The sequence below is a fragment of the Zonotrichia albicollis genome, chromosome 8, assembly GCF_047830755.1.
Source record: "Zonotrichia albicollis isolate bZonAlb1 chromosome 8, bZonAlb1.hap1, whole genome shotgun sequence".
Taxonomy (NCBI): Eukaryota; Metazoa; Chordata; class Aves; order Passeriformes; family Passerellidae; genus Zonotrichia; species Zonotrichia albicollis.
The window spans coordinates 45,452,701-45,478,317 of record NC_133826.1 but is presented as its reverse complement, the minus strand read 5'-3'; the positions used below and the strand labels follow the sequence as shown (position 1 = coordinate 45,478,317).

At 50.0% G+C, this 25,617-nt stretch overlaps 1 protein-coding gene across 1 annotated transcript; it reads left to right on the top strand.

Annotated features, from left to right (window-relative positions):
* Positions 1–20,640: 20,640 nt before the first annotated feature.
* Positions 20,641–21,573, top strand: LOC141729926 (olfactory receptor 14I1-like). The gene has a single exon (XM_074546583.1). It carries the CDS (start codon positions 20,641–20,643, stop codon positions 21,571–21,573), a length of 933 nt encoding a protein of 310 aa, XP_074402684.1.
* Positions 21,574–25,617: the final 4,044 nt, after the last annotated feature.

Below are 25,617 nucleotides of genomic sequence, written 5' to 3'. Positions count from 1 at the left end.
CTTCTTCTTCTTCTTTTTCTCCTCCATCTTCTGTGGTGATGGTGGCACTTTGAGATTGGTTGTTACTAAAAGTGCACCGGGCAATAAGGGTGAAAGGTATTGGGGAAAAATGACAAATATTGTATACGCAACTTTGGGTATAAAGATAGGTGACCGCCCGGAGGGAGGGGAGTGTGCTCATGGCTGGCTGCTGAGCAGACCTCAGTTGGGCCGAAAGAAAATCTTTTAGATAAACAATTAATAAACACAGAGACCGAGAAAAGAACTGAAGCCTCTTCTGTTCCTTTGAAACGCGGGCTGCCCAAGGCCACCCCGGGCCTTTCCAGGCCATCCAAACAGCCGAAAACCGGACAACTGGCTTCCACTGGGTGAGCTCGAACCCCCACAAAACCTTTCGGGGGGGGGAACAGCCTCAAAGCCCTGAAGAGCAGAAGAGCGAAGGGGGCAGCTCCGATCTTAGATGAGCTCCCAGGAGAACACTGATAACTCCTGAGGAGAGAAGCCTGAAAAGAAAAAAAAGAAGAGGAGAAAGAAAAACGGCCAGGAGAGTCTGCAAAACAGCAGCAGTCACTGAGAATTCCATCTCTCAGCTTCTGCCGAAGACAATTCGTAGCAGAACAGCCCAGACTGGAACCAGAAAGGCGCCTCTGGGACCACCTCTCGTGATCTGCTGGACAGAGATTGAGACCTCCGGACTGCCCTGACGATAGATTTGGTAAGAAGGTCCAGAAATAAGAACATGGGGGGCACACAGTTTCCCAGGAACAACGGGAAATTTTGTCCGCCTTACAAGGCGTGACACAAGCATATACAGAAGGGATTCCAAAAAAAGAATTAAAACAATTATTGCTATGGGCAAGGCTAAACTACCCACTGGCAGAAACGTGCCTGCTATTCGAAGTGGGGTTTTGGCAGGAGATAAACAGACATTTATATTTCTTAGCAACAAAAAAGGACGAGACAGCGTTAAAATTGCTCTCTCCAGCAAGGATAATGTTAGAAGGCATATCGATGCAAACGAAATGCCATGAGAAGCAGCGGAAGGCTGCAGGGCCCTCAGACAGAGGGGAGGAGCAAGGCTCCAGGAAAAAATTAACTCTGGCCTTAAGAAGCCAGGAGGAAAAGGCTCTGGAGGAAAGAGGGCAGGAAATGATATTAAAAACCCCAATCCCAAGACCCAGAAACCCCAGGAAACTCCTAAAGTGTCCTGAAACTCCAGAGAGCATGGAGGACTCAGGAGCAGAAGGGGGGGAGCAGGGGGGAGAGAAGGGATCGGGGGGGCACTTTCTCGCGACGCGGCGGCGGCGGAGCAGGCGGGGAGCGCGGGTGAAGAGATAGCAAGAGACACGTGTTTTCGTGCGGCTTTCCTCAGCTCAGGGCAGGGGGGGGCACCCGTCCCGGGGGCTGGCAGGGATGCAGAAACGCGCGCGGCGGACGAAACTCGCAAAAACCCGGGGGGGGGAGTCACATACCAGCGCGGGGGCGTCTGAAACGGGCAGCGATATAGGGGAATTTGCGCAGCCCCAGAAGGCTGCCATGGTGTGACGCAGGAGACGCGCGATTGTGACGTCAGACCCGGTGCGCAGATCGGCCCGGATCGCGGAGCGTTCCCGGGTGACGGGGGGAGGGGGGCTGCACACACCGGTGAGGGGAGGCGTGAACACGGCGTCAGAGGAGGAGGAGACAGAGTCAGGGGCAGACCGAGGGGAGGAAACTTTAGAGGTGGAACAAGGGGGAGAGAGTGACGTCAGCTCGGGAGAGACAGGGAGCGGCTCGGAGTGCACGCATGCGCAGAGAGTAGAGCGCGGGCGGGGGCGGGCCAGACCCCCTGTGACGTCTTGGGCAAGGAGGGGCCACGCCAGGGAGTTCACATCCCGGGGCTCGCCGCCGTCTCCAGACTTGGTGCCTTTGGTTAAAACCGTCAGAGTCCAAGACTCACCCCTTCAAGGGAGACGTTCTGGTGTTCAAACCCCAATTTCAGCTGAATTAAAAGCCAAGCAAACACGGTCTCAAACGAGACTGCCGGCATGGCAGCCGGCCGGAAGAGGAGCAGTCGAGCACGCTCCGTCATCCGAGCCAGGGAGGCCGGTGACAGCGCCACCTGGTGGCAGGAGGACAGAAGTGCCGGATCGGGTCGGCGGAGCCACAGCGCCATCTCATGGCAAGACTGCAACAATGCAGCAATTTTTTCCAACATTATATAAAAAGAAAAGCATTTTAAAGAAAACAATGCCAACACAACAAAAGGATTATCCACTGACTTCAGGGTTTCATGAAGATGATGAAAGCTCAGATGAAGAACAGCTACAAGAAGAAAATGTCATAAGGATCACAGCATCGGAAGGGGTTCCTACATGGATGTTGTCAGCAGCAGAAGCAGCTAAGAGCTTCTTGCATTCAGTCGACACAACAAAAAAGAAATATTAACAGGATCCTCGAGCTTCCTTTTCGGATTTGGGAGTGAGGCCAAAAACCTCAAGGCGAGAAATGAGACGTGATGAATCACCAATGACATCCACAATACCATTATTTATGCAAATCCCAACGGAACCTCAAGAAGAGGAATTTCAAGAGCCGGTGAAGACCATGGATTGGAAGCGAATTAGAAAAGCATTGGCAAAGGAAAAGCATTTATTTCCGGGATCAGGAGATCTGACAATGCCAGTGGCATATGATGCCCAGGGGCAGAAACCAAGGTGGGAAAGGATGGGTCATGAAATACTCAAAGATTTAGGGAAGGCGGCTCAAACTTTTGGGCTGAATTCACAATACTTCAAACAGCTACTAAGAGGGACATTCGCTACATATGATCTCACACCATATGACATTCGAAGTATTGTGGCAATGATTCTCACTGACACGCAAAGCCTTGTCTGGGAAAAAAGGTGGAGAAAATATCTTGCTGAATTACGGAACAGATATTGAGGTGGACCAAACGCGAACCTCACAGAAGGACAGTTAGCAGGAGATCCTCTAGATGACAATCCAGGGGAACAAGCAGCGTGGCTCCCACGAAGAGTGTTAAGTGACATCAAGGAAGCAGCGAGAATGGCAATCATGCAAAACACACCAGCAGGAGCTCCAGAAGTTCCGTTCTCTTGCATCAGGCAAGGTCCCACAGAGCCATTCATGTCGTTCATCGATCAACTCACGCAAGCCGTGGATTGACAGGTGACAATAGCAGAAGCGAAGAGGCCTCTCTTGGAAAGCTTAGCTTTCGGCAATGCCAACCCGGATTGTCAACGGGTGATTAGCGCCATGCCAGGACGGCCATCCTTGGCAGAGATGGTGGAGGCATTCAGCAAGGTGGGGACACCTCAGCATGTCGCAGCGATTGTGAAGAACAAATTAAGAGAGGAATGGGAGAAACAGTTAAAGGGACATTCAGAAAGGCAAACAGAGGACAAGACACTGGAAAAGATGCTGGAAAAAATACTGCATCAACAGAATGAGAACATCAACAAAGTTCTTGAGATGATGCAGAAAAAGAACAATCCTCCAAGAGGACAGTGCTACAGATGTGGGGAGTTTGGGCACATGAAAAGGAATTGTCCACAAACACATACGCCAGCGCCAGCACAGAAGGCGGAAAGGCCAGTTTGCGCACGGTGCGGAAGAGGAAGACACTCTGCGAAAGAATGTTATTCCCAGACAGACGTGGACGGAAATCCGTTATCGCATCCGGGAAACGCAAAGCGCAGCGCGGGCTGGTGCACTCAGACACAAGTACTGGCGGTGTCACAAGAGCAGACTGGGCAATCATCAGTGAGCGACAAGCAGACGCCCTCAGCAAAACCCTCAGCCGATTCCACAGTGACCCAGACCTCCTCCCACCAGGGGCACAGTGTGCATTGGCAGCCTCAAAATTAGTATGCTTTCTAGATGAAAGTCATGCGGAGATACCAACGGGTATCCACGGGGACTCATACAAGAAACAAGATTTCTTGATAATTGGACAAGATAAGTGCAGTATTCTTGGACTCATTGTCTATCCAACAGTTATCTCAGTGGACAAAAATACAGAGTTGACAGTATTGGCAAGAGCACTTCGTCCACCATTGACTGTACCAGAAAACATTGTGGTTGCGAGAGCCTTCGCATTGCCGCCACACGCAGTTGGAGAGGTCATGTCAATCTTCGACGAATAAGGTTTCCCTATGAAGGAACATGTTGAAGTACATGCAACATGGGTGAAACACATAGGTCGAGACCGACCCATGCTTACATGCCAATTGACATGAGGGAACGGAACAATAGCGATCAGAGATATGCTCGACACAGGGGCGGATGTAACGGTAATATCGTACATCTTTTGGCCACGCAGTTGGAGCTTGGTTGCGCCATTGGGTTCTCTCTCAGGCTTAGGGGGAGCATCTCTGTGTCTGCAAAGTGAGAATTCTGTCGTTGTCACGGGACCAGGAGACAAGACGGTGGTCATTCGTCCTTTTATTGTCCAAAAGCCGATCACAGTCTGGGGTCGGGACCTTTTGGCACAATGGGGTGCGAAGATCGAAGTGGATTTTTAGTAGGGGTCACTGCAGCACTCGCCACACTGAAACTGACATGGAAGACTGATGATCCAGTTTGGGTGGATCAGTGGCCCCTTGAGCGGAAAAAGTTGAGTGCTTTGAGAAACCTGGTCCGAGAACAATTGCAGGCGGGACACATCAAGCCAACAGACAGCCCTTGGAATTCTCCAGTGTTTGTCATCAAGAAAAAACTATCGGGCAAATGGAGATTGTTACACGATCTCAGGAAGATCAACAAAGTCATAGAAGACATGGGACCGCTTCAGTTGGGACTTCCATCTGTCTCAATGATTCCTAGAGATTGGCAGCTTGTGGTCATTGACCTCAAAGATTGTTTTTTCAGTATCCCACTCCATCCGGATGACGCTCCGAGATTCGCCTTTTCAGTTCCAAGTATCAACAAGGAAACGCTTCTGCAGCGGTACCATTGAGTCGTTCTTCCACAGGGTTTAAAAAACTCTCCGACGATCTGCCAATGGTACGTGGCACGAGCTTTGGCACCAGCGCGGAAGAAATTTCCAAAGGTAAAGATCATTCATTACATGGATGATTTGCTCATTGCAGCATCAACACAACGGGAGCTGCAAGAAGCTCGTGACTGTGTGATCGCAGAGGTGCAAAAGGCAGGTCTGGAAATCAGCATTTCGAAGATTCAAGAGGTTGCACCTTGGAAATATCTAGGGTGGAAAATTTCAGAGAGAACAATAAAACCTCAAAAAATGGAGATCAGCACCAAGATCAGCAATTTGCACGATTTGCAACAGCTTCTGGGAGAAATCAACTGGATGAGGCCGGTTTTGGGAATCACAAACAGCGACATCCCAGCGTTGCTCGATCTTTTGAGAGGAGACACAGACATTCGGTCTCCCAGGACACTCACGCAAGAAGCGAAAAAGGAGTTGGAGAAAGTTGCAGACGCGATACAGAAAAGGCAGGCACATCAATTTGTTCCAACGTTGCCTTTTCAGTTGGCAGTGCTGGGGAAGAAAACACAGTTCCATGGTTTGATCTTCCAATGGGACGAATCACAAAAGGACTCTTTGATAATCATAGAGTGGATTTTCCTACCACACAGGCCCGCAAAAACAATTCTTACAGATTTGGAGATGGCAGCACAGATCATCATAAAGGCGAGAACAAGGTTGCTGACAATGGCAGGAAGAGAATTCTCAATCATCAGGTTACCCTTGAAACAAGACTATTTCGATTGGGCAATGCAACAATCGAAAGACCTGTTAATAGAATTGTTAGCGTTCCCAGGAACTTGCACGATCCACTTTCCACAACATAGAATACTGCAATCGCAAATATGCTATAAAACAAAACCAAGAATAAGTGAAGAACCTTTGGACGGGATCACAGTGTTCACGGATGGCTCAGGGAAGACACACAAGTCAGTGATCACGTGGAGAGACTCAACGACAGGGGATTGGGAATCTGACGTGAGGAAGGTTCAGGGCTCTCCACAAATTGTGGAGTTGGCAGCTGTTGTCCGAGCATTTCAGTTGTTCAAACAACCTCTCAATCTGGTGACAGATTCCGCATATGTTGCGGGTGTGGTCAAGAGGTTGGAAGGTTCGCTCTTGAAAGAAGTCAGTAATGGGGTTTTATACTCCTATCTGACGAGCTTGAAAACACTACTAGAGAGCAGGGAAAGAGAGTATTTTATCACACACATTAGAGCGCACACGACACTTCCGGGATTTTTAGCGGAAGGAAATGCTCCAGCGGACAGGCTGACAATGCCCATTTCGCAAACACTGCCGGACATTTTTGAGCAGGCAAGGTTAAGTCATGCGTTCTTTCATCAGAATGCGCAAGCGCTGATGGAGTCCTTTCGTCTCACAAAGAGTCAGGCGAGGGAGATCATTAGTGCTTGTCCAGACTGTCAGTTTGTGCAGCCACCTTCTTCCACCGGAGCCATCAATCCGCGGGGGCTGCAAAGTCTTCAGTTGTGGCAAGCTGATGTCACGAAATATCCATCTTTTGGGAGGCTCAAAAATGTTCATGTTTCTGTGGATACATTCTCAGGTGCAGTCTTTGCTTCAGCACATGCAGGGGAAACAGCAGACCATGCTTGCCGACATTTTCTGCAAGCATTTGCAGCATTAGGTGTGCCTCAGGAGATAAAAACAGATAATGGTCCAACGTATCAGGGTGCTTGACAAATTCCTGAAAAGATGGGGTGTCAGACACACGTTTGGTATTCCACATTCACCCACAGGTCAAGCGATCATTGAAAGAACACATCACACCCTGAAATCCCTTCTGGACAGACAGAGAAGGGGTGAACCAGAGGCAAAACCTCACATGAAATTGAATAAGGCACTGTATGTGTTGAATTTCCTAAATAGCTCATCCTCGGAACCTAATCCACCAATCGTGAGACATTTTCTAAACAGCACACAGGCAAAGCTAAGGGAGAACCCTTTAGTTTTGATCAGAAACCCAGAGACAGGACAAATAGAGGGCCCTTTCAAACTAATCACTTGGGGCAAGGGTTTCGCTTGTATCTCCACAGATCGAGGTCTAAAGTGGGTGTCGGCGCGGCACGTGAAGCCATTCCGAACGCGAGAACACGAGAACGCTGATCCAAGAAACAAAGAGACGAGTACTCAGACAGAAGTCGAGACTCAGACCGGAAAGAACGATTCTGAAGAGAAATAAAAAGAAACTAAGGACTTTGGGGATTTTTATATAAGAGCGAAATAATGAGTTTCATGATGCTTATGTGCATCATCCTTTCATTCATTGCAGTAAGCAATGGAGAAGATTTACCTGTTAATCAGCCAAGGCAAAATATATGGGAGACTTTAGCTCAAGCAGCGAATCTAGATAGTATTTGCCTGAAACATTCGAGGCCAGGAAAACCATTTTCTGCATGCATGGTTGGATTACCAGTGGACGAATGGCCAGTTCCAGGGCATTCCGCAGTTAACATTTCGCAGGTCATTAAAGATCCTGTGAAAGAGTGGTGTGCTTGGACACATCTACTTCCTGTGGCTTCTACAGAACCTCAGGAATTGGCGATTTTTGGGTCCATGACAATGGAATTCTGCATGCAGTTCGAAGCTCTGAAGGCCACAAAGGCAAAAACTATCGATTTGACTCCCATTCATGAGTTTTATAAGAATGCATCAGCTTGGTGTAAATATACAGAGAAAACTACCAAAGGATCGATCCAAGTCCCAGTGCAATTGCCACGGGGTTTGTTCTTAATTTGCGGGGACAGAATTTGGCACGGCATTCCTGCTAATGCCACGGGAGGTCCATGCAGCATTGGGGAAATGTCAATGCTATTGCCTGATTTGAACATGCTAAGAGAGAAAAGGCACAGAGGAAAAAGATCAATCGAAAAATATGCGGCAGATTGCAATGACGAAGTATTTTCTTGGGATAAGAAAGCAAGTATTGCTACAGCAATTTTCTCACCTCAAACAGCATCAGGGGTGGCTTTGACTCAGATCGATCGCATGGGTTGCTGGTTGCGCAAACATGCACGGTCTGTGTCTGTCGCATTGGATGACATTTTAAAGGCATTAGTGGTGTAAGACAGGCGACTCCTCAAAACAGAGCGGCGATCGATTATCTATTGCTCGCTCATGGACATGGGTGTGAAGAGTTTGAAGGGATGTGCTGCATGAATCTCTCAGATCATTCAAAGTCAATTCATGAAAGTATTAAAAATATAAAAGACAGCATAAATAAGCTTGGCGAGATCACAGGATCATGGATCGATCAGCTGGTAGATTTCTTTGACATCTCTCCCATTTGGAGAGAAGTTTTAAGGGTAGGGTTCTATGTTTTGATAGTTCTCCTAGTCCTCATACTTGTCGTCCCAAGCATATTTGTATGTTTAAAACGCGCCATGAATCGGGTAATAAAAGAGGTTTTCTTGGTGCAAACAGAAGGGGGAGATGTGGGATCTCAGCACCTCAGGACTGAGGTGCCGAGTCACCGAGACCACCCTTGGGGGGCTCGGGAGTCCTGGAATGTTGCCAGAAGTGTCTGGTGGCTGGACTTTGATCCTACACAGGAGACGACACCTGTATGAGGATAGGAGGGTTTCACCAGGGTGAATGGTGAAGGGATTAGTTAGTGTCCTGGTTTAGGACAAATTAGGGGAAATCTCCAAGAGGGAGCCCCCCAGAACAAAACAAACCTCCAACCACCCCTCCCCCAACACCGGGTTCGGGAAGGAATTCCTCGGAGGAGCAAAGTGGAAAACAAAACCTATTTATTTACAAGTAACAAAAGAACACTCCCCAACACAAGAAAAGAAAAGGGACCAGACTGTGTTGTGGAGGGCGCCGAATCTTCTCTAGCAGGCTTCGGGTGTCCTGGAGCTCGGAGGTCAGAATCCGGAGCCGGTCCAGTATCTTCAGGGGAGGGTAAGAAAGAGAGAGAGAGAACAAAAGAAAAAGGAAAAAAAAGAAAAAAAAAAAAAAAAACAGCGCAAAAGCAAAAAGCAAGCAAGCAAGCAAGCAAGCAAGCAGCTGGCAAAGCTAAGCAGCAAAAGCCAAAAGCCAAAAGTGCCTGGTCACACCCCCCCCCCCCCCCTCTCTTCCCCATCCCGCCACAGCCAGACTGCCGGGGGGGGGGGGTGGGGGAAAAGGCACAGCTGCCAGACATAACACACGATATTGGGATAAAGGCTGTCACCCCACGACACTTAGTTAGAGAGTGAAACACAGGCTTTAGGATTTCTGTACAGGGGGGTTTAGAGAAGTAAGATGGAGGAATTGGGGCGTGTCCTGTCCTTCTTCTTCTTCTTCTTCTCCTCCATCTTCTGTGGTGATGGTGGCACTTTGAGATTGGTTGTTACTAAAAGTGCACTGGGCAATAAGGGTGAAAGGTATTGGGGAAAAATGACAAATATTGTATACGCAACTTTGGGTATAAAGATAGGTGACCGCCCGGAGGGGGGGGGAGTGTGCTCATGGCTGGCTGCTGAGCAGACCTCAGTCGGGCCGAAAGAAAATCTTTTAGATAAACAATTAATAAACACAGAGACCGAGAAAAGAACTGAAGCCTCTTCTGTTCCTTTGAAACGCGGGCTGCCCCAAGGCCACCCCGGGCCTTTCCAGGCCATCCAAACAGCCGAAAACCGGACACCAAGAGGCCGTTGCTGCATTTCAGGGCCTTGTGGAGCCAAAGAGCCATTGTGACACTGCAGGGCCCTGCGGAAGCAAGGCAACATGAAATAGGTGTGGCTGCCTTGGCCTCCCAGGGGTCACCTGACAGGTCTGGCTGACCTTGGAATCTGGAAGGTCACTCCCATCTGCCCCTGAAACACTGAGGCTATGGGCTTTCCTTTGTATAGAAAAGAACTGTCCATCTTTTTCAGGTATCCATGGCCAAAATTTGGATTCCACCTCCAAATTTCTGTGTATCCAAGGATTGCTGCCAGACAAAAGCTGCCAGGAAAGACAAGTCTGGCTGGTCTTTAACTCCTGAGTGGCACCACTAACCTGTTGACCAAACATTGGAAAGTACTCTGTGCTTTGGTTTACTTAGAAAAAAATCATCCTTCTCCAGGCACAAATGTCTGAAATTAGGACTCCACTTTCATAATTTCAAATATCCAAGGGTTGCTCCAAGCAAACCTGCCAGGACAGACAGGTCAGGCTTGCCTTGGCCTCTGGTGGTTGCTGTTCATCAGCTCCTGAAACATGGGGCTCTGTGGTTTCATTCCTATGGAGACCAATGGGACATTTGTGAGCCTTGTGAAATGAAGGGGCCATTGTGAAACTGCAGAGCACCATGGATCCAAGGGACCATTGTGACCCTCTAGAGCCTTGTGGAATCAAGGACATCCTTATGTCTCTGTTGGGCCACATGTTCCCAAGGGGCCAGAGCAAAGCAGCAGTGTAGGAGATAGCCCAGCTGTAACTCAGAGTCAGCCAGATTTTACCCCAAAAGAATTGGGCATGAGTTTCAATCCCTGGGAAATCATCTGTTTAACTTAGAGCTTGAGAGTTCCTCCATAAGCCTTTAGTGTTGTTATGCTAAGTTGTCCAAGTTCTCCTCCCCTACTGGTTTCTTGTTTCCCATATATGGTTATTGTTCTACAGTGTTCTACCCCAAAGTGCCTATGTTGTTGCTTCCCCTTTGACTCAGGTCTTTGGATCCTGCCCCTCATACTGTTCTCGACTTCTCCATGTTTATTGTTTTTCACCCTGTTATTAAAGTTCCTTTTAAACAACTCCATTCATCCTGCCCCTTTTCATTTTCGCCACCCTCGACCTGAAGTCAGGGAACCAGAGAGGTTTGTCGCAGCCACCGTCATTGTGACTTTTGGCACGCAAACAGGGACCATGACATTCAGGGCTGCCTGTGTCAGTCACGTCAGCTGGGGTTAGCTGTTGGATAGGCCAGTGCTCCCCGGGATTTTGGATTGGTCCGGGCCCGGCAGATTCATTGTTGCTTCAAGGGTTCTTGCCCAGGATCGGCAGGGATGACAACGGTTTCAACTGCACAGGATTGCAGGTGGGTTTGGGGAAATGCAAGACATTTATTGCCCATTTTGCCACTGTGTTTTTACAATATGCATGCACATCCCATAATTGATTTGCGGTGTTCCAGTGGCTCTTCCCTGTAAGGAAGAGAAAGAGAAAAATGGGCAGCCAAATGTCCAAAGTAGAAAGGAACATATATGGAGTTTTAATTCTCACTGACCATGTGTTGCCTTCTGATACAAGGCAGGCGGCCTGCTTTCAGGAAACAGCACGGCGACCCCCTTCCCCAGGGTCGCTCGGGCCTAAGAAACACGCAGACACCAACGTGGTGGAGGATCAAAGGCCTTTATTCTCTCTTCTTGTGGGGTTTTATAGTCTAAGGGGCTTCTGTGTCAGGTGAGGGTCTGTCTTTACCATCTATGGTTAGTGAGGAATGGAAAGTTACTGGGCAAGTGGAAAGTTACTGGCATCTGGTTCAGGAGGCTGCATTCCTATGTTATTTTCTTATCTAAGGGGACAGGGGCCCTGTCTTACCGTAACATCACGAGACCTTCAGAACGCCAGGCCCTATCTGCTACATCTCCCCTCGCTTTTTCACAAATGAATAAGGTAGTCATATACTGAAATGAGGTATAAGGTTGTAGTTCGATAAGGAAAAGGGGGGTTTGGTAAATCTGAGTAAGTTTTCACCAGTCAAGTTTAGGACTTGTGGCTGGCAGTGTTCTCTGGTTGGATTTGCTGGCCGATGAACAGGATGTTGGCCTGTTCCAGGCGGGTCTGAACGAATGAGACCAGCTTGTTCAGCAGGCAAGGTCCGAAGGTAACCGCTAGAAGCAGCAATGCCAATGGACCTATTAGGGTAGAAATCAGAGTGGTTAGCTATGGTGATTGATTGAACCAGGATTTGAACCAGCCCTGTTGAGCTTCTCTGTCCTTCTGCCTCTGAGCCAGTCTGTTTCGGAGTTCTGCCATGGAGTCTCTTACGACTCCTGTGTGGTCTGCATAGAAGCAGCACTCCTCTCTCAAGGCGGCACACAGGCCTCCTTGCTGCATGAACAGGAGGTCCAGACCTCGCCTGTTCTGCAAGACCACTTCCGAGGGAGAGGAGACTGACTTCTCCAGGAAGGAGATGGATTTCTCGATCCTTTGCAGGTCCTCATCGATGGTCATTTGCAGCTGGGACAGTCCTTGGTGCTGTGTCGCTAGGGCTGAGACACCCGTTGCCGTTCTTGCTGCTCCTAAACCGAGCAACATCGCGATAGTCACACCTGTTATTATTTCTGTTTTGTGGAGCCGGCTGGGTTCCTCAAAAAGGTGGTACACTTCTTCGTCTGAGTGGTACAGGACCCTAGGAACAATCAGAACTTGGACACAAAAGTCGTTAGAGTCATCAAATTTGGCAAGGGACACACAGGGACTCACTCCAGATCGCTGGCAAACCCACATCTCAGGTGCGGATGGGACTACCCACTTATTGTTTTTCTTGTTAGGCTTGACAACTTTGGTGCAGACGTTGCTTCTCCGCCTAGCTAGGGTTGCATTGCCAAAGCATCTGCCTTGGCCTGTGACTTGACTCAGGGTGATTCTTTTGCGAGAGTTATCCCATCTGCACTGGTGGGGGGCATCGGCTGTGGAGTAACTGAAGGGAGTGTTTAAAGCAATTCCTTCATAAAAGGGAGGTTTGACATCGTAGCAAAGCCAGCAGGATTCGGTTAGGTTAGGGTTGGATTCATTCAGGGATATAAAGGTAGCTTCTAACATATGAAGGATTGAGTCTGAGTCCGCCCTGGCTGCGCGGTCTGTCTGAAAGACTTCTGCATGGCTGGTTGGGACTTTGCTGACTCTAGTGGGTACGGTTTTAGGGTAGGTTGTGTTTTTCCCTTTTGGCACGCTTTTAATCACTTTGTTTGGTCCGACTGCTCGAGGCGCCAACGGTTGGAGCCTGGTAATTCGCACATTTACTCTTTCTTTTGACTCTTGAAGGACTATTGTCCACGTTCGGCCTATGGCCCAACTGGGGTGATGTGGCTGCAAGACTGTCATGTTATAGCTAGTGCATTTCCGAATTTTTGGGATTTTATGGCGATTGCGATAAAAGCTTCCCTGGAGGAAGATGGGTGTTTTGCAGCCACTGGGTGCCCAGGCGAACTGTAAAAATTTGTCGGGCTCTTGTGGATCTCACCCAGGCCCCGACGGTCTGGCATCTGTAACAATGGTTTCGCAGCCCCAGTGCCTACAATATTCCCACTCTGGGTGATTGCAGTAGCTTTTTCCTGGGTTTGAAGCTGGGCACCAGTAGGATAGGTACATGTGTGTGGCGTGTGGGGAATTGGGGTCTACCTTTGGTTGTCCTGGGAGCAGGTCGGTAACGCGGAGCACGAAGGATGGGGCGTTTGGTGTGGTGGCTTCCCTGAGCACCTTGTAACTACTAAGGTGACGTATGACCCACCTGAATGGCCGATGGGGGTAGTGATCTGGGCTGGCTTGTCCTCTGGCAACAAGCTCCAACAGCAAAATCACACAGAAACACCGTTGATGCTTGGGTCTCACCCGTGCGGGTCTCTCGGGCGCTGCCTGGCGGCTTGGTGGTTTGTCATATTCTTCTGGGATAGGCATGTACGCGTCACGAGGACGTCTTATGAGCATGTCCTGTAAACAGAAACTCGCAATTCTCGTCAGTCTCATCCTGCTTGTTATGAAGGTCGGGCTTAATTGACTTAAGTGGACACCACCTGACTTTGCCGTCTTTTTTGACAGCTGCATACCCTCTCCCTGTGAGCATCAGCTTCCAGCCCTGTTGTCATTCACCCAGCTCGTTTCTAATTACCACCTGTGGGCACTCCTCTAGCGTTCGGTTGGCCCAGTGTTTTTGGACAGGACTGTTTGTTTCGTCTCCCCTAGGGAACTGATTCAGTGCTAGCAAAGTGGTTGCCAGCATACGCGCTTGATCTCTTGGAGGAATGGCATTGGCAAAGCTCTCTGCCTTTGGCAATACCTCTAGCTTGGTTTTCAGGGTCTGGTTTGCTCTCTCTACTATGGCCTGCCCAGTACTGTTATATGGGATACCTTGCACTAATGTGATGCTCCATTTCGAGGCGAATTCCTGTACTGCTTTGGAGGTGAAATTGGACCCGTTGTCCGTTTTGATCTGCTTGGGGATACCAAGCCAAGCCATGGCTGTAAGCTAGTGCTGAATTGTGGCTTTGGAGTTTGTTTTGGGGTGCTGTGTGGCTATGATCGTTCCGCTATAAGTGTCCACTGTCACTGCAAGCTACGCTCGGGGCTTCAGCAGTTCACACCAGGTGAAGTCCGATTGCCAGATCTCTGAAGGCTTGAGACCTCTCGGGTTGACCCCACTGGTCCATAGGGGTGACAATGGCAATGAGGACAGGTGGCTACCACGTGTTTTGCGTCTGCGGTCGGGATCCCACATCTCTTGGCCAGTGCTTTGGCTCTGATGTGGAGCGACTCGTGCAGCTGACGAGCTTCCTGCAACGTCCATACGCCTTTTGCTGCGGCGTTCGCTTTGTCGTTGCCGATCTGGAAGTAACCTTTGACTGGGTCGTGGCTGTTAACGTGAATGACTGACACGGTGCCCTGTCGTGAGGAAAGTGCTTCTTCCAGCATTAGGGCTGCTGCTGATGTCGACACTCCTGGTCCTGCCATGGCTAGGCAAAGCCTTGCCACGAATATAGAGTCAGTTACTATGTTAAGGTGTTCCTCTTGAAAGAGTCTGCACGCCAAGACGACTGCTGTCACCTCCAGCTGTTGCACTGACAGTGTGGGGTCACATGCTTTGATGCAATGCCATTGCTCTCCTGCCTGCCACACTGCTGCTGTGGTTGAAGTCATGGAGGAAGCGTCTGTGAAGACCGTTGGTCCGGGCTGCGATCGGTCCATGCCCTTTTGCAGTATGTCCATGTCGACAATGGTCAGCAGCTTAGTCTAGGGTAGTTTGGAGGAGTAGGAGATTTCTCCTCTGAAGCCGGTGAGAGCAAGGGCTAGGTACTCCGATATCATGGCTGACTCTGTAGCTGGTTGCTTGCGAAACAGAAGGTGGATGCTTGTTGGCTCAGTCCCTAGGTGTTTCAAAGCGAGTTTCCTGCCTTTCATGATGAGGTTAGCGATGCATTCGATTCCCGGGGAGAAAGTACGAGCAGGTCTTCCGAGAACCACCCATTGAATCAGTCGAGCCTTTTCAGAAGGTCCTTGAGCCAGTGCTCCCACTCCCCCCCTCGGTGTAAAGTGAATGTATAAGTCCAGTGGCATGGCTGGGTTCCACCTGGCAAGTGTGCTCGTGGACATCTGGCTTTCGATGAAGTCGAGGGAGCTCGTTGCTTGCGGCGTCAGCTCCTTGGGTTCCCAGGGGTGCTTTCCTTTCAGGAGGTCATACAAGGGGTCCATGACCTGAGGAGGGATCAGGACGATGTTGCGAAGCCACTGCAGCGATCCCACCAGGCATTGCACGTCGTGTAGTGTTTTGACGTCTTGACTGACTTTCGCCTCGGGTGGTGTCACGTAGGAGCTTGTGATCTCTACTCCCAGGAAGGTTACGCAGGGTCTTCTCTTGATCTTTGCGCTTGCGATCTCGAAGCCGTTGGCCTGAAGGGTTTCCATGATTGTGGATACCAGGTGATCTACTTCGCTTGCCGATGGAGCTGCTACCAGGATGTCGTCCATGTACTGAATGATGGTTACGGTGGGATGGCATAATATTTTCAAAAAATGAATTAAAATCAATCATGAGGTGGATCATTACAAGCTTTCCAGAGGCCTTTGCTGATGAAATCCATACCACTAAATTTTAGGACTCAGTGACTTTTAAACTGTACAACTTTTGATCAAAAGGGACCCCACCACACCCCACATGCTCCCCATCTTCCACATGACCTTTGACCAGCAAGCAGTGTGTTGAAAACTCAATCCATTGGTCACTCCTAACTTGGGACCTCCCCCCAAACCTGCCTTTCTCAGACCTTCCACGATGGTCCAAGATGGCAATGGCCACATGGTCTTGAAGCATCGTGCTCTGGAGACTCAAGACAGAAGGAGTCCGAATGTGGCTCGGGAGCCCAAACATCCTCCCTCTATCTTGGGTCCATCACTTCCTGCTACCACAACCTTCTCTTCTGCCCTGAATGAACCTCCAGACTCCACGCCCACGACTGGGACATGCCCCACTGTCAACCATCCTATCCACCCTGGACCATGCCTACAGTTAAGGAAGGAGACTACAAATAGCCTTGAAACTCCTCCTGGCCCTGGTATGTTATGAAAGAAGAGGGCAGAATCCCAGGTATCAGCCATTGGTTTACGAGGAAATCAAGGAGCTCTGTAGGGCAGCTAAACACCATAGGAAGGACTTACCTTGTTTTAATGGCCTAATGAGGCCTGTGGAGAGCCTGGTTCAAGAAAGATAGGTGCCTTAAAGAAATATAGAAGCCTGCTGTAAAAGCAGCCTTTCCCAGGCTTGATCCTGTAAATAATTAGGTTCTCAGCTACCTTTTATGTAAACAACAAGATTCTCAGACTGTTCTGTCCTTGGCTGCTACTGGGAGCAGACAGTCAGTCTGGGAATAGATATGAAGGTTTTGGGAACCTTCCATATCAGGGTGAGAACACTGATCTTGGTTTCAGTAAACTAACTTCAGGTATTGTAAACAAAAGGAGGATCTGAAGTTTTCTCTACAGCCTGTCAGGAGCTCAGATTTTGCAATATGCATGAACTTAATTAACACGGTTATAAAAAGTGCTGGATTGATGAATAAACCGGAGTCAGATGTGAAAAATCTACAATGGTGGTCGCTCCCTCACTTCGACAGAGGCCCATGTTTACAGCATATGTCCTAACCTGCAAGGATTTAAAGTATATTATGACCATGTTGTTGTCACCTACAGAATACACCCTGTGGGAAGGGGATGGAAGTGTTTACTAAATCAATTAATAGCAGACTATGCTACTAATGAGGCAAGGGCGGAATTGACAGTCAACCATCTAGCTGGGGAAGGACAACACAGCCTGCCAGATGATCAAGCAGCAGGTATCCCCAGAGAAGAATTGAATGATATCAAAGAGATGGCTTTGAAAACTTTAATCCAGGTATCATATGGTAGCACCCCCAATTTGGACAACCTTGGGTGGCTGCAGCTAAAGCTTTAGGACAATCAGACCATCTTGGGTGCCTGTTAAGTAAGCAAACCAATGCTGCCTCCCACATGTTGAGTGGCCTGCTCTCAGACATAGACACCATCAGACATGCCACCTTGCAGAACAGCGATAGAGTTTTTACTCTGGGCACATGGGCATGGCTGTGTAGACTCTGAGGGCAAGTGTTGCATGAACCTCTCCAGCCACAGTGAGTCAATCCACAAGAGCATTCAGGTACTGAAGAAAGGGTTCAAGAAGCTTCAAGTGGAAAACAAAGACTGAGTCAATAAACTCTTCCAGTCCTGAGGACTAAAGGGTTGGATTATGTCTAGCTAAAACAGGACTATTATTTCTCTTAGTGGTTGTTTTTGTTCAATTGGTAATTGTTCCATGATTGTTTGGATGCTTTTAGAAAGTCTTACAAAATTCTTTCAGTTCCATCTTTGTTGTAAAACAGAAAGGTGGAAGATACCCAACACAGACTCCTCATGGACTCCTTGGACAAGAGAACTGGAGGCCAGGATGGCATGAAAACCTCTCAGAGACTCAGTGTGGCAAGGAAAAACCTTAAAAGTACCTAAAAGTATTCTGAAATCCATAAAGTACCTTAAAATCCTTGAGTCTCTCAAGGCATTAATGAGCCCTACCGAGTGTCAGTACAAAGCTCTCAGGGGATTCATTAAAGCAGGTAATTGGGGCCATGATTGCACAAACTTCTCACAGAATCTGCATCAAAAGGGAAACACCAAGTACCCTAAAATAACTGAAGTACCTTGAAGTATTAATGAGCCCCAGTGAGTGTTGTTACTGACAAAGCCTCTCCAGGGACTAATTTAAGCAGATAATTGGAGGCCATGATTGCACTAACATCTCAGAGACTCCAAGGCAAAAGCCAAAGCCAAAGTTCTTTGAAACACCTGCAGTCCCTGCAGGGAGCATTAAGAAGCCCACAGGGCCATTGCTGAGAAAGGCTCCCCAGGGATTCCTTCCAGCAGATCCTTGAGGCCACTGGGATGTGGGCTAGGGGGGGATGCTGAGGGCAGGACAAGGGGCTGACAGTGCCCAGCCTGGCTGGGGCTGTGCCAGGAGGCCCCTGGGCCTCAGGACAAGGTGTCTCCTCACAGCCCTTGGTGGCACAGCCCCTGCTGTGGCCCAGGGCACCAAGACTTGGCTTCTCTTTGTCCCCACCTGTCATGACTGCCTCCAGTTCTCTTCTCTGCCTAGGGCCTGGGGACACTTTCTCAGTTGTGTCCCTCAGTGGGACCCATTAAAAGTCCAAGAAAGTTTGGAGTTGGATTCTGACTCGGAGTTCTGGAGAGGTTTCTTCAGCTCCCTCTCAGGGACTGATGTTCAGGGCCTGAGCACAAAGCCCCAGAGGCTCATTAAAGTCCTTGTGCTGTGTCTGTGCTGCTGAGCTGGGCTGGGCTCCTGGCACAGAGGCAGCTCCTGGTAACCAAGAAGAGCTTCAAAAGCACATTTCTCTTGATGAGCAGCTCTTCTGCCAGCCCAGCAGGGCTGGAGCACTGCCTGCAGCCACCCCAGGCACAGCACAGAGGCACAGAGAGCTTCAATCAGTCAGGGCTGGGAAGGTGCTGAGAAGTGCCTGGGGCAGAATCACTGCCAGCCCTTGGCACAGGAACCTCTGGCTGCAGGACAATGCAGCTGCAGCTCTTGGATCCATCTCCTAAAGCTGGAACATCCCACTGCCTACAGACTCTGTAAGTACAACCCCGAATATTTCTGGTGTAGGGGAGGTGAAATGCTCATGAAGCTCTGACATGCTGAGGGTTTCTGATCAGTCATAGAATATTTACCAGTAAAGGATTTTGATAGAAAATAGGATATTTCCGAATATTTTTTATTCAGTTTCCTATTATTGGAGAATGTCAGGAAGGGAGGGTTAAATATTACAGGTACTATGAATTATTAGTTTACATCTTGTCAATGCCTGAGACATCCAAACTGTTCCTTTTAGTGATCAATAGGTTCACAGGAGATCCCTAATTTGGTATCAGCCACTCTGCCCATGGACAGCACCAGCATCACCTTTGCTCTTAACCATCAGGCTCAGTCTGAGCTGACCTTTCTTGAAGCTGAAAACAGAACCTACCCCCAGCCAGTGCCCTGCAAACAGGCAGAGTTCTGTAGGGCCAAGGAGAGGGCACAGAGATTTGGGGTCTTTGAGTACTGGCAGGGAGAGATCAGGAACAGGGAAACACCTGCAGGAGGGAAAAGCTCCAGGAAGCAGAGAGATAATCAGGCAATAAGAGAAAATAAAACACAGAAATGTTGTGGCAGGGAGACATTAGAAATGTCCACAGGATCCCCTCCAGTGCAGCCCCTCCCTCTGAACAAGCCCCCTCCCTCCTGTCCCCCAGCCCAGCCTCTGCCCTCAGGGCCGGGGCTCCAAGGCGTGCAGCCCCTCCTGTGCAGGCAGAGCTGCAGCAGAGCCGTGGGGCAGCTCTGCAGCCCCGGGCCCAGTTCCCTCTGCAGAGCACAGGGCTGGGAGCAGCTGCCTGGCCCTGGGGGCTCTGGCAGGGGGCACAGCTGGCTCAGGGTGACGCTGTCCCCAGTGCCCGGCTCTGGGCAATGCTGTCAGTGCAGCCAGGGAAGGAGCTGCATCTCCCTCATCCAATGCCATCACAAGGACACTGAAATCTCTCTGAGATTTCCTTCCTTGTTTTGAGCTTCCCTCCAGAATGCAAACCTGTCCTGTAGCATCTCTGTGTTATCTGAAATCCCCAGGTGAGAGACAGAAGTTCTAGGATGGGAAAATGCTGTTGGGTTGGTGAAATGAGCCCTGTGTGTCCTTGGGTACAAAGGTGGGGCTGAGAACTTGAGAAGGGGATGGACATTTGGTGGAGCGTGGGGGATCCATCTGCTCTCAGCAGTGTTGGAATGGTTTTTAAAGGAAATATGGGAGGGTGATCGTCCTCTGTCTGGGAAAGGTGGAAGCCTAGAGAATCCTGGAACAGGACAGGGAGACAGACCTCCTCCCCACACTCTCCACTCACCACCTTGCCTCAGAGAACTCACTCTGTTCTCCCTGAGGGCAGCGGAAATGCTGAGAGTTTCTGTCATCCAAAAATAGTCAGCAGGAGAGACGGAAGAAGATTTGTAAAAACTCTAGAATATTTAAATATACTTTAACATTCCTGCTCTCTGGCAGTAGGTGTGCAGATGCTGACAGGGCCTTCTGTATTAACAAGATCTCAGAGTGGAACAGGAGAAAAGATCCCTGTCCTCCCCCAACATCTGCACAGCAAGACTGAATCATAAAAACCCTGAAGTCTGTAGTTGCCCTGAACCTGATGTCCCACACAGCCAGCACCAGCCAGGGCTCCACACTTAGAACTGAAGGAAAATCTGCTAAAAAATTAAAGTGCGTCAGAGGGTAACAAGAAAAGGGTCCCTGAGAAAAGGTTTTGATTTTGCTGGAAGAAGTTTCTCCTAACCTGTCACTGACTTTTCTCCATGAACAGGTCTCCATGTGCAGCCCCAGCAAATGTCCAACAGCAGCTCCATCAGGCACTTCCTCCTGCTGGCACTGGCAGACACGCGGCAGCTGCAGCTCCTGCACTTCTGCCTCTTGCTGGGCATCTCCCTGGCTGCCCTCCTGGCCAACAGTCTCATCATCAGCGCTGTAGCCTGCGGCCACCACCTGCACACGCCCATGTTCTTCTTCCTGCTCAACCTGGCCCTCACTGACTTGGGCATGATCTGCACCACTGTCCCCAAAGCCATGCACAATTCGCTCTGGGACACCAGGAACATCTCCTACTCAGGGTGTGCTGCTCAGCTCTTTTTCTTTATGTTCTTCATCTCAGCAGAGCTTTCCGTCCTGACAGTCATGTGCTACGACCGCTATGTGTCCATCTGCAAACCCCTGCACTACAGGACCCTCCTTGGCAGCAGAGCTTGTGCCCACATGGCAGCAGCTGCCTGGGCCAGTGCCTTTCTCAATGCTCTGCTGCACACAGCAAATACATTTTCCCTGCCCCTGTGCCATGGCAATGCCCTGGGCCAGTTCTTCTGTGAAATCCCACAGATCCTGAAGTTCTCCTGCTCCAAATCCTACTTCAGGGAATTTGGGCTTCTTGTAGTTAGTACCTGTTTAGCATTTGGTTGTTTTGTATTCATTTTTTTCTCCTATGTGCAGATCTTCAGCGCCGTGCTGAGGATCCCCTCTGAGCAGGGACGGCACAAAGCCTTTTCCACCTGCCTCCCTCACCTGGCCGTGGTCTCTCTGTTCCTCAGCACTATCATATTTGCTCATCTGAAGCCCCCCTCCATGGCCTCCCCATCCCTGGATCTGGCCCTGTCAGTTCTGTACTCGGTGGTGCCTCCAGCCCTGAACCCCCTCATCTACAGCCTGAGGAACCCAGAGCTCAAGGCTGCAGTGTGGAGTCTGATGACTGGAGGGTTTCAGAAATATTAAACTGCTTGCCAAATTCTGAAAATCACTTGTAATAAAAGTCATCTTTGATATTTCTTGTTGGATTGATTAGGAGCTTTTTCCCTTTTGTTTTAGCTTTTTCATATTGTTCACCAAGAAATGCCATTCTGGGTGCCATTTCTCATTTTGTTTCTCTCTACACTCTCTGTGACCACAAACTCTTTCAATGAGGGGCTGTGCTCCTGCTGGTATTAAAGGAACTAAGGATGTCCCAGCAAAGTTTTCTGCAGAGATGCCCTTTTGTTGCCTTCTCTGGAGCTGCAGCAGCAATGTCTGTGTGCAGAGCTGGAGGCAGATCAGTGCTGGCACAGCAGTTGTTCCCAGCAGCAGCCGCAGCTCTTGGTGTTGCCAGTGGTGCTGCCGTCGCCCTGCCCCGCTGCCCTGGTGGCCCTGGTGTTGCTGTAGGGGCTGAGTGCTTTCAGGGCCGGGCACAGCCCTGGGGGTGGCAGTGCCGGGGCTGCAGCAGGGACAGGCCATGGGCACTGCTGGGGCAGCGCTGACGCCTCAGCCCAGGCCCTGGGGGCTCCAGCTCCTTGCCCAGGCTCTCTCAAGAACACGCCCAGGCCAATGCTCAGCACAGAAAAGCCCCGTGAGCAGCCCCAGGCTGGCCGTGGGCAGGCTGGGGGCAAACAGGATGGCTGGGGCTCATCAAGGGCCCTGGGGCAGACAGGAAGGAGCAGCAGAGCAGGGGCTGATCCATCCCCAGTGCACTGCACAGCCCAGAGCAGCGTCCCAGAGCGTCCTCATGGAGCTACCAACAACATCCCCCCTCTGCAGCCCTGGCCTCTCCCCCAGCTCACACAGGTGCCCCATCCTTGCAGGCACGGACACGGCAGCACTGGCTCAGCAGCCCCTGTTTGCATTGCACAGAGCAGTTGGGAGAACCCCCATACTGTTGGTGTGGGGACATGAACCTGAGGGAGCACAAAGGCCATCAGCCCCTGGGGCAGCAAGGGCTGGGGGACAGCAGGGAAAGCACTCAGCTTTGTCCTGGCCTCTGCACTCAGCCAGAAAGTTTGTTCCCATCAGCTGGGAGTTTCCTGTCCCACTGCAGATGCTGTTGCTCAGGGCCAGGGCTGACTGGCAGCCACCCCCAAACTGCCCTAAGCATTTCCCTTGCTTCACCTTTGCTTTCTTTACTCTTTCCTTGTACACATTTCTTCCTATTGCCCATTCCAGGGCTTCAAGAACTAGACACAGCACTTGAGGTGCTGCCCAACCAGTGCTGAGCACAGGAGAAGAATCACTGCCCTGGTCCTGCTGGCCACACCATTCCTGATCCATAGGAGTGCCATGGCTTGGATGAGGGAAATGGTGGGGAGAGGGTGGGGACAGTGTTATTGTCAGCCATTAAGGGTCTTTACTTTCATATCTGTTCTGACTGCATTAGAAGGGTCTGGGGATCAATATCAATTGGACATTGCTGATATCAATCTATAAACAGGAAAAGTAACCAGGACAAATTTATTCTCTCTGCATTGTTTTCAATAGAGTATATTGCAGTGTCACAATGGTCTCCTGTATTCCATGAGGCCCTGCAATGTCACATTGAACCTTTGGTTCCTTGAGTCTCACACTGTTCCATGAATCTTTTGTTCCATGGGGCCCTGTAGTGTCGCAATTTTCTTCGTTGTTCCACGGTGCCACACAGTGCCACAATTGCTTTTTGGCCCAACAGTGCCTCATAGTGTCACAATGGAATCCTTGGTTCCATGGGGATGCAAAGTGCCACGATGGCCCTTTGGCTTCATAAGACCTCAAAGTGTAAAAATGCCCTCCATTGTTTCACAAGGCCGTGCTACGTCCCAATGGACCCTCGATTCCATGATGCCCCAGAGTGTCACAACAGCCTCCTTGGTTCTGCACTTTAAGAAGCCCCCTTTGGTCCCTTGGAGCCCCATAGTGTCACTATTGTGCCCTTGGTTCCATGAGGCCCTGCAGTGCCACAATGGTCCCTTGGTTCCATGATGCTCTGTAGCACAGCAATGGTCTCCTTGGTTCCACAGTGTCAGAATGGCTTCTTTGTCCCATGGAGCCCCAGAGTGTCACTGTGGTCCCCTTGATTCCATGAGGACTTGCTGTGCTACAATGGCCCCTTGGTAACAATGGGTTCCAAAGGCTCATAATGGTCTCTGTGGTTCCATGAGGCCCTGCAATATCCCAATGGACCCTTGGTTCCAAGGAGTCTGCAGTGTCACAAGGCTGTCTTAGTTCAACGAGGCTCTGCAGTGCTGTAGTGGCCCCTTGGTTCCATGAGGCAAAGCAGAATTAGAATGGCCCCTTGGTTCCATGGAGTAATACGGTGTCACCATGGTCCCATTGGTTCCACAGGGCCTCACGGTTTAACAATGGACTTTTGGTTCCATGAGGTTCCACTGCATCACAATAGATTTTGGTTTCATGAGGTTCCTCAGTGTCTCAACGCCCCCTTGGCTCCATGTGGCCCCACACTGTCCAAATGGTCTCCTTGGTTCTGTGAAACCCTACAGAGTCACAAAGGACCCTTGGTTCCATGAGCTTTTTGCACTATCAACAATGGTCTGAGTTCCACAGTGTCACCATGGATCCTTTGTTCCATGAGGGTCTATAGCCTAACATCACCACTCTGATTCCAGAAGGTTCTGCATTGTCACAATGGACCATTGGTTCCATGCAGCCGCAAACTCTCACAATGACACCATGGTTCCAGGAGCTTCCACACTGTCAGCAATGGTCTCCTGGGTTCCACAAGGCCTTATTCTGATACAATGGACTTTTGGTTCCATGGGGTTCCACTACATCACAATGGATGCTTTGTTCCATGAAGTTCCAAGTGTCACAAATGGCCAAAATATCAGAATAAGACTCCTTAACACTAATTTGTTATTTAAGAAAGCATCATTTATTCAGGCCTGAGGTTCCAGCGGGTGATAACTCCTTAGGTGGACACGTGATTCTACCATTATACTGCTTATATACAGTCACTATGTGTACATTAAAATTTACCCATTTCCATAAAACCAACCCCAAATTCCCAGATTCAGTCCTTGCTTTTTCTATCACTGCATTTTTGAGCCAGATGTCTTCATCTTCTCTTCCATCATTCCTGCTGGGAAAGCAGCCCCTTCATACCTTGTTCCCATGCTAAAAGTTCACAGGCACAGTAAAAATTGATTTAACCATTTTGGTATCAGCCCAAGGCTTTGTGTGGGCAGGCAGGGGCAGCCAGGAGGCAGAGCTGTCAGCAAAGGAAGGGCCCAGCCAGGTGGGGGATGCCGACAGCCTGCAGGGACAGAGGCACAGGGCAGGGACACCGTGGGACAGCCTGGGCTGCCCAGGGCACAGGAATGGGCAGCAGCTGCAAGATAGCCCTGCCAGAGCCAACTTGGGCAGCACTTTGGCCATGGCTGCTGGGCCTGGGCCTGAGGCCATGAGGGGACAAGTGACCCTTGCAGGCCTGGGGCCTCAGTGCCTCCTTGTCCCTGCTCAGCAGCCTGGCAGGGGCCGCCCCATGCTCCTGCCCTTGGCATTGCACATCCCACATGCCAGTGCCCATCACGGGAAGAGCCCTGAGCAAGGAGGGAGGGACAGGATCTGCCTGGTCAGGGGCTGGGGCTCACACCTTGGACCTTGGCATTCTGGAACCACTTCCAGGTGTGCTCAGCACCAGAGGCACCTTTGCCTTGCTTGTCCCCAGCTGCCATCACTGCCTCCAGTGTTCTGCTCTCCCTGGAACCTCGGGACACTTTCACCGTTGCGCCCCTGACAGGGATGTTTTTCAAACAAGGAACTTCAGTGTTTCAGTGTAACTGAGTTCATGAGGGTTTTGTAAGATCACTGAGGGGATTGTGACATCACAGAGCTGACTGTAATGTCACAGAGCAGAGTGTGAGGCCACAGAGCAGATTCTGCCATCATAGAGTGTGGCTCTGTGGCATCAGAGAGTGGATTGTGACATCACTGGCTGGCTGTGTAACATCACAGAGCAGGCTGTGACATCACAGAACAGATTGTGACACCATAGGGTGATTTTGTGACATCACATTC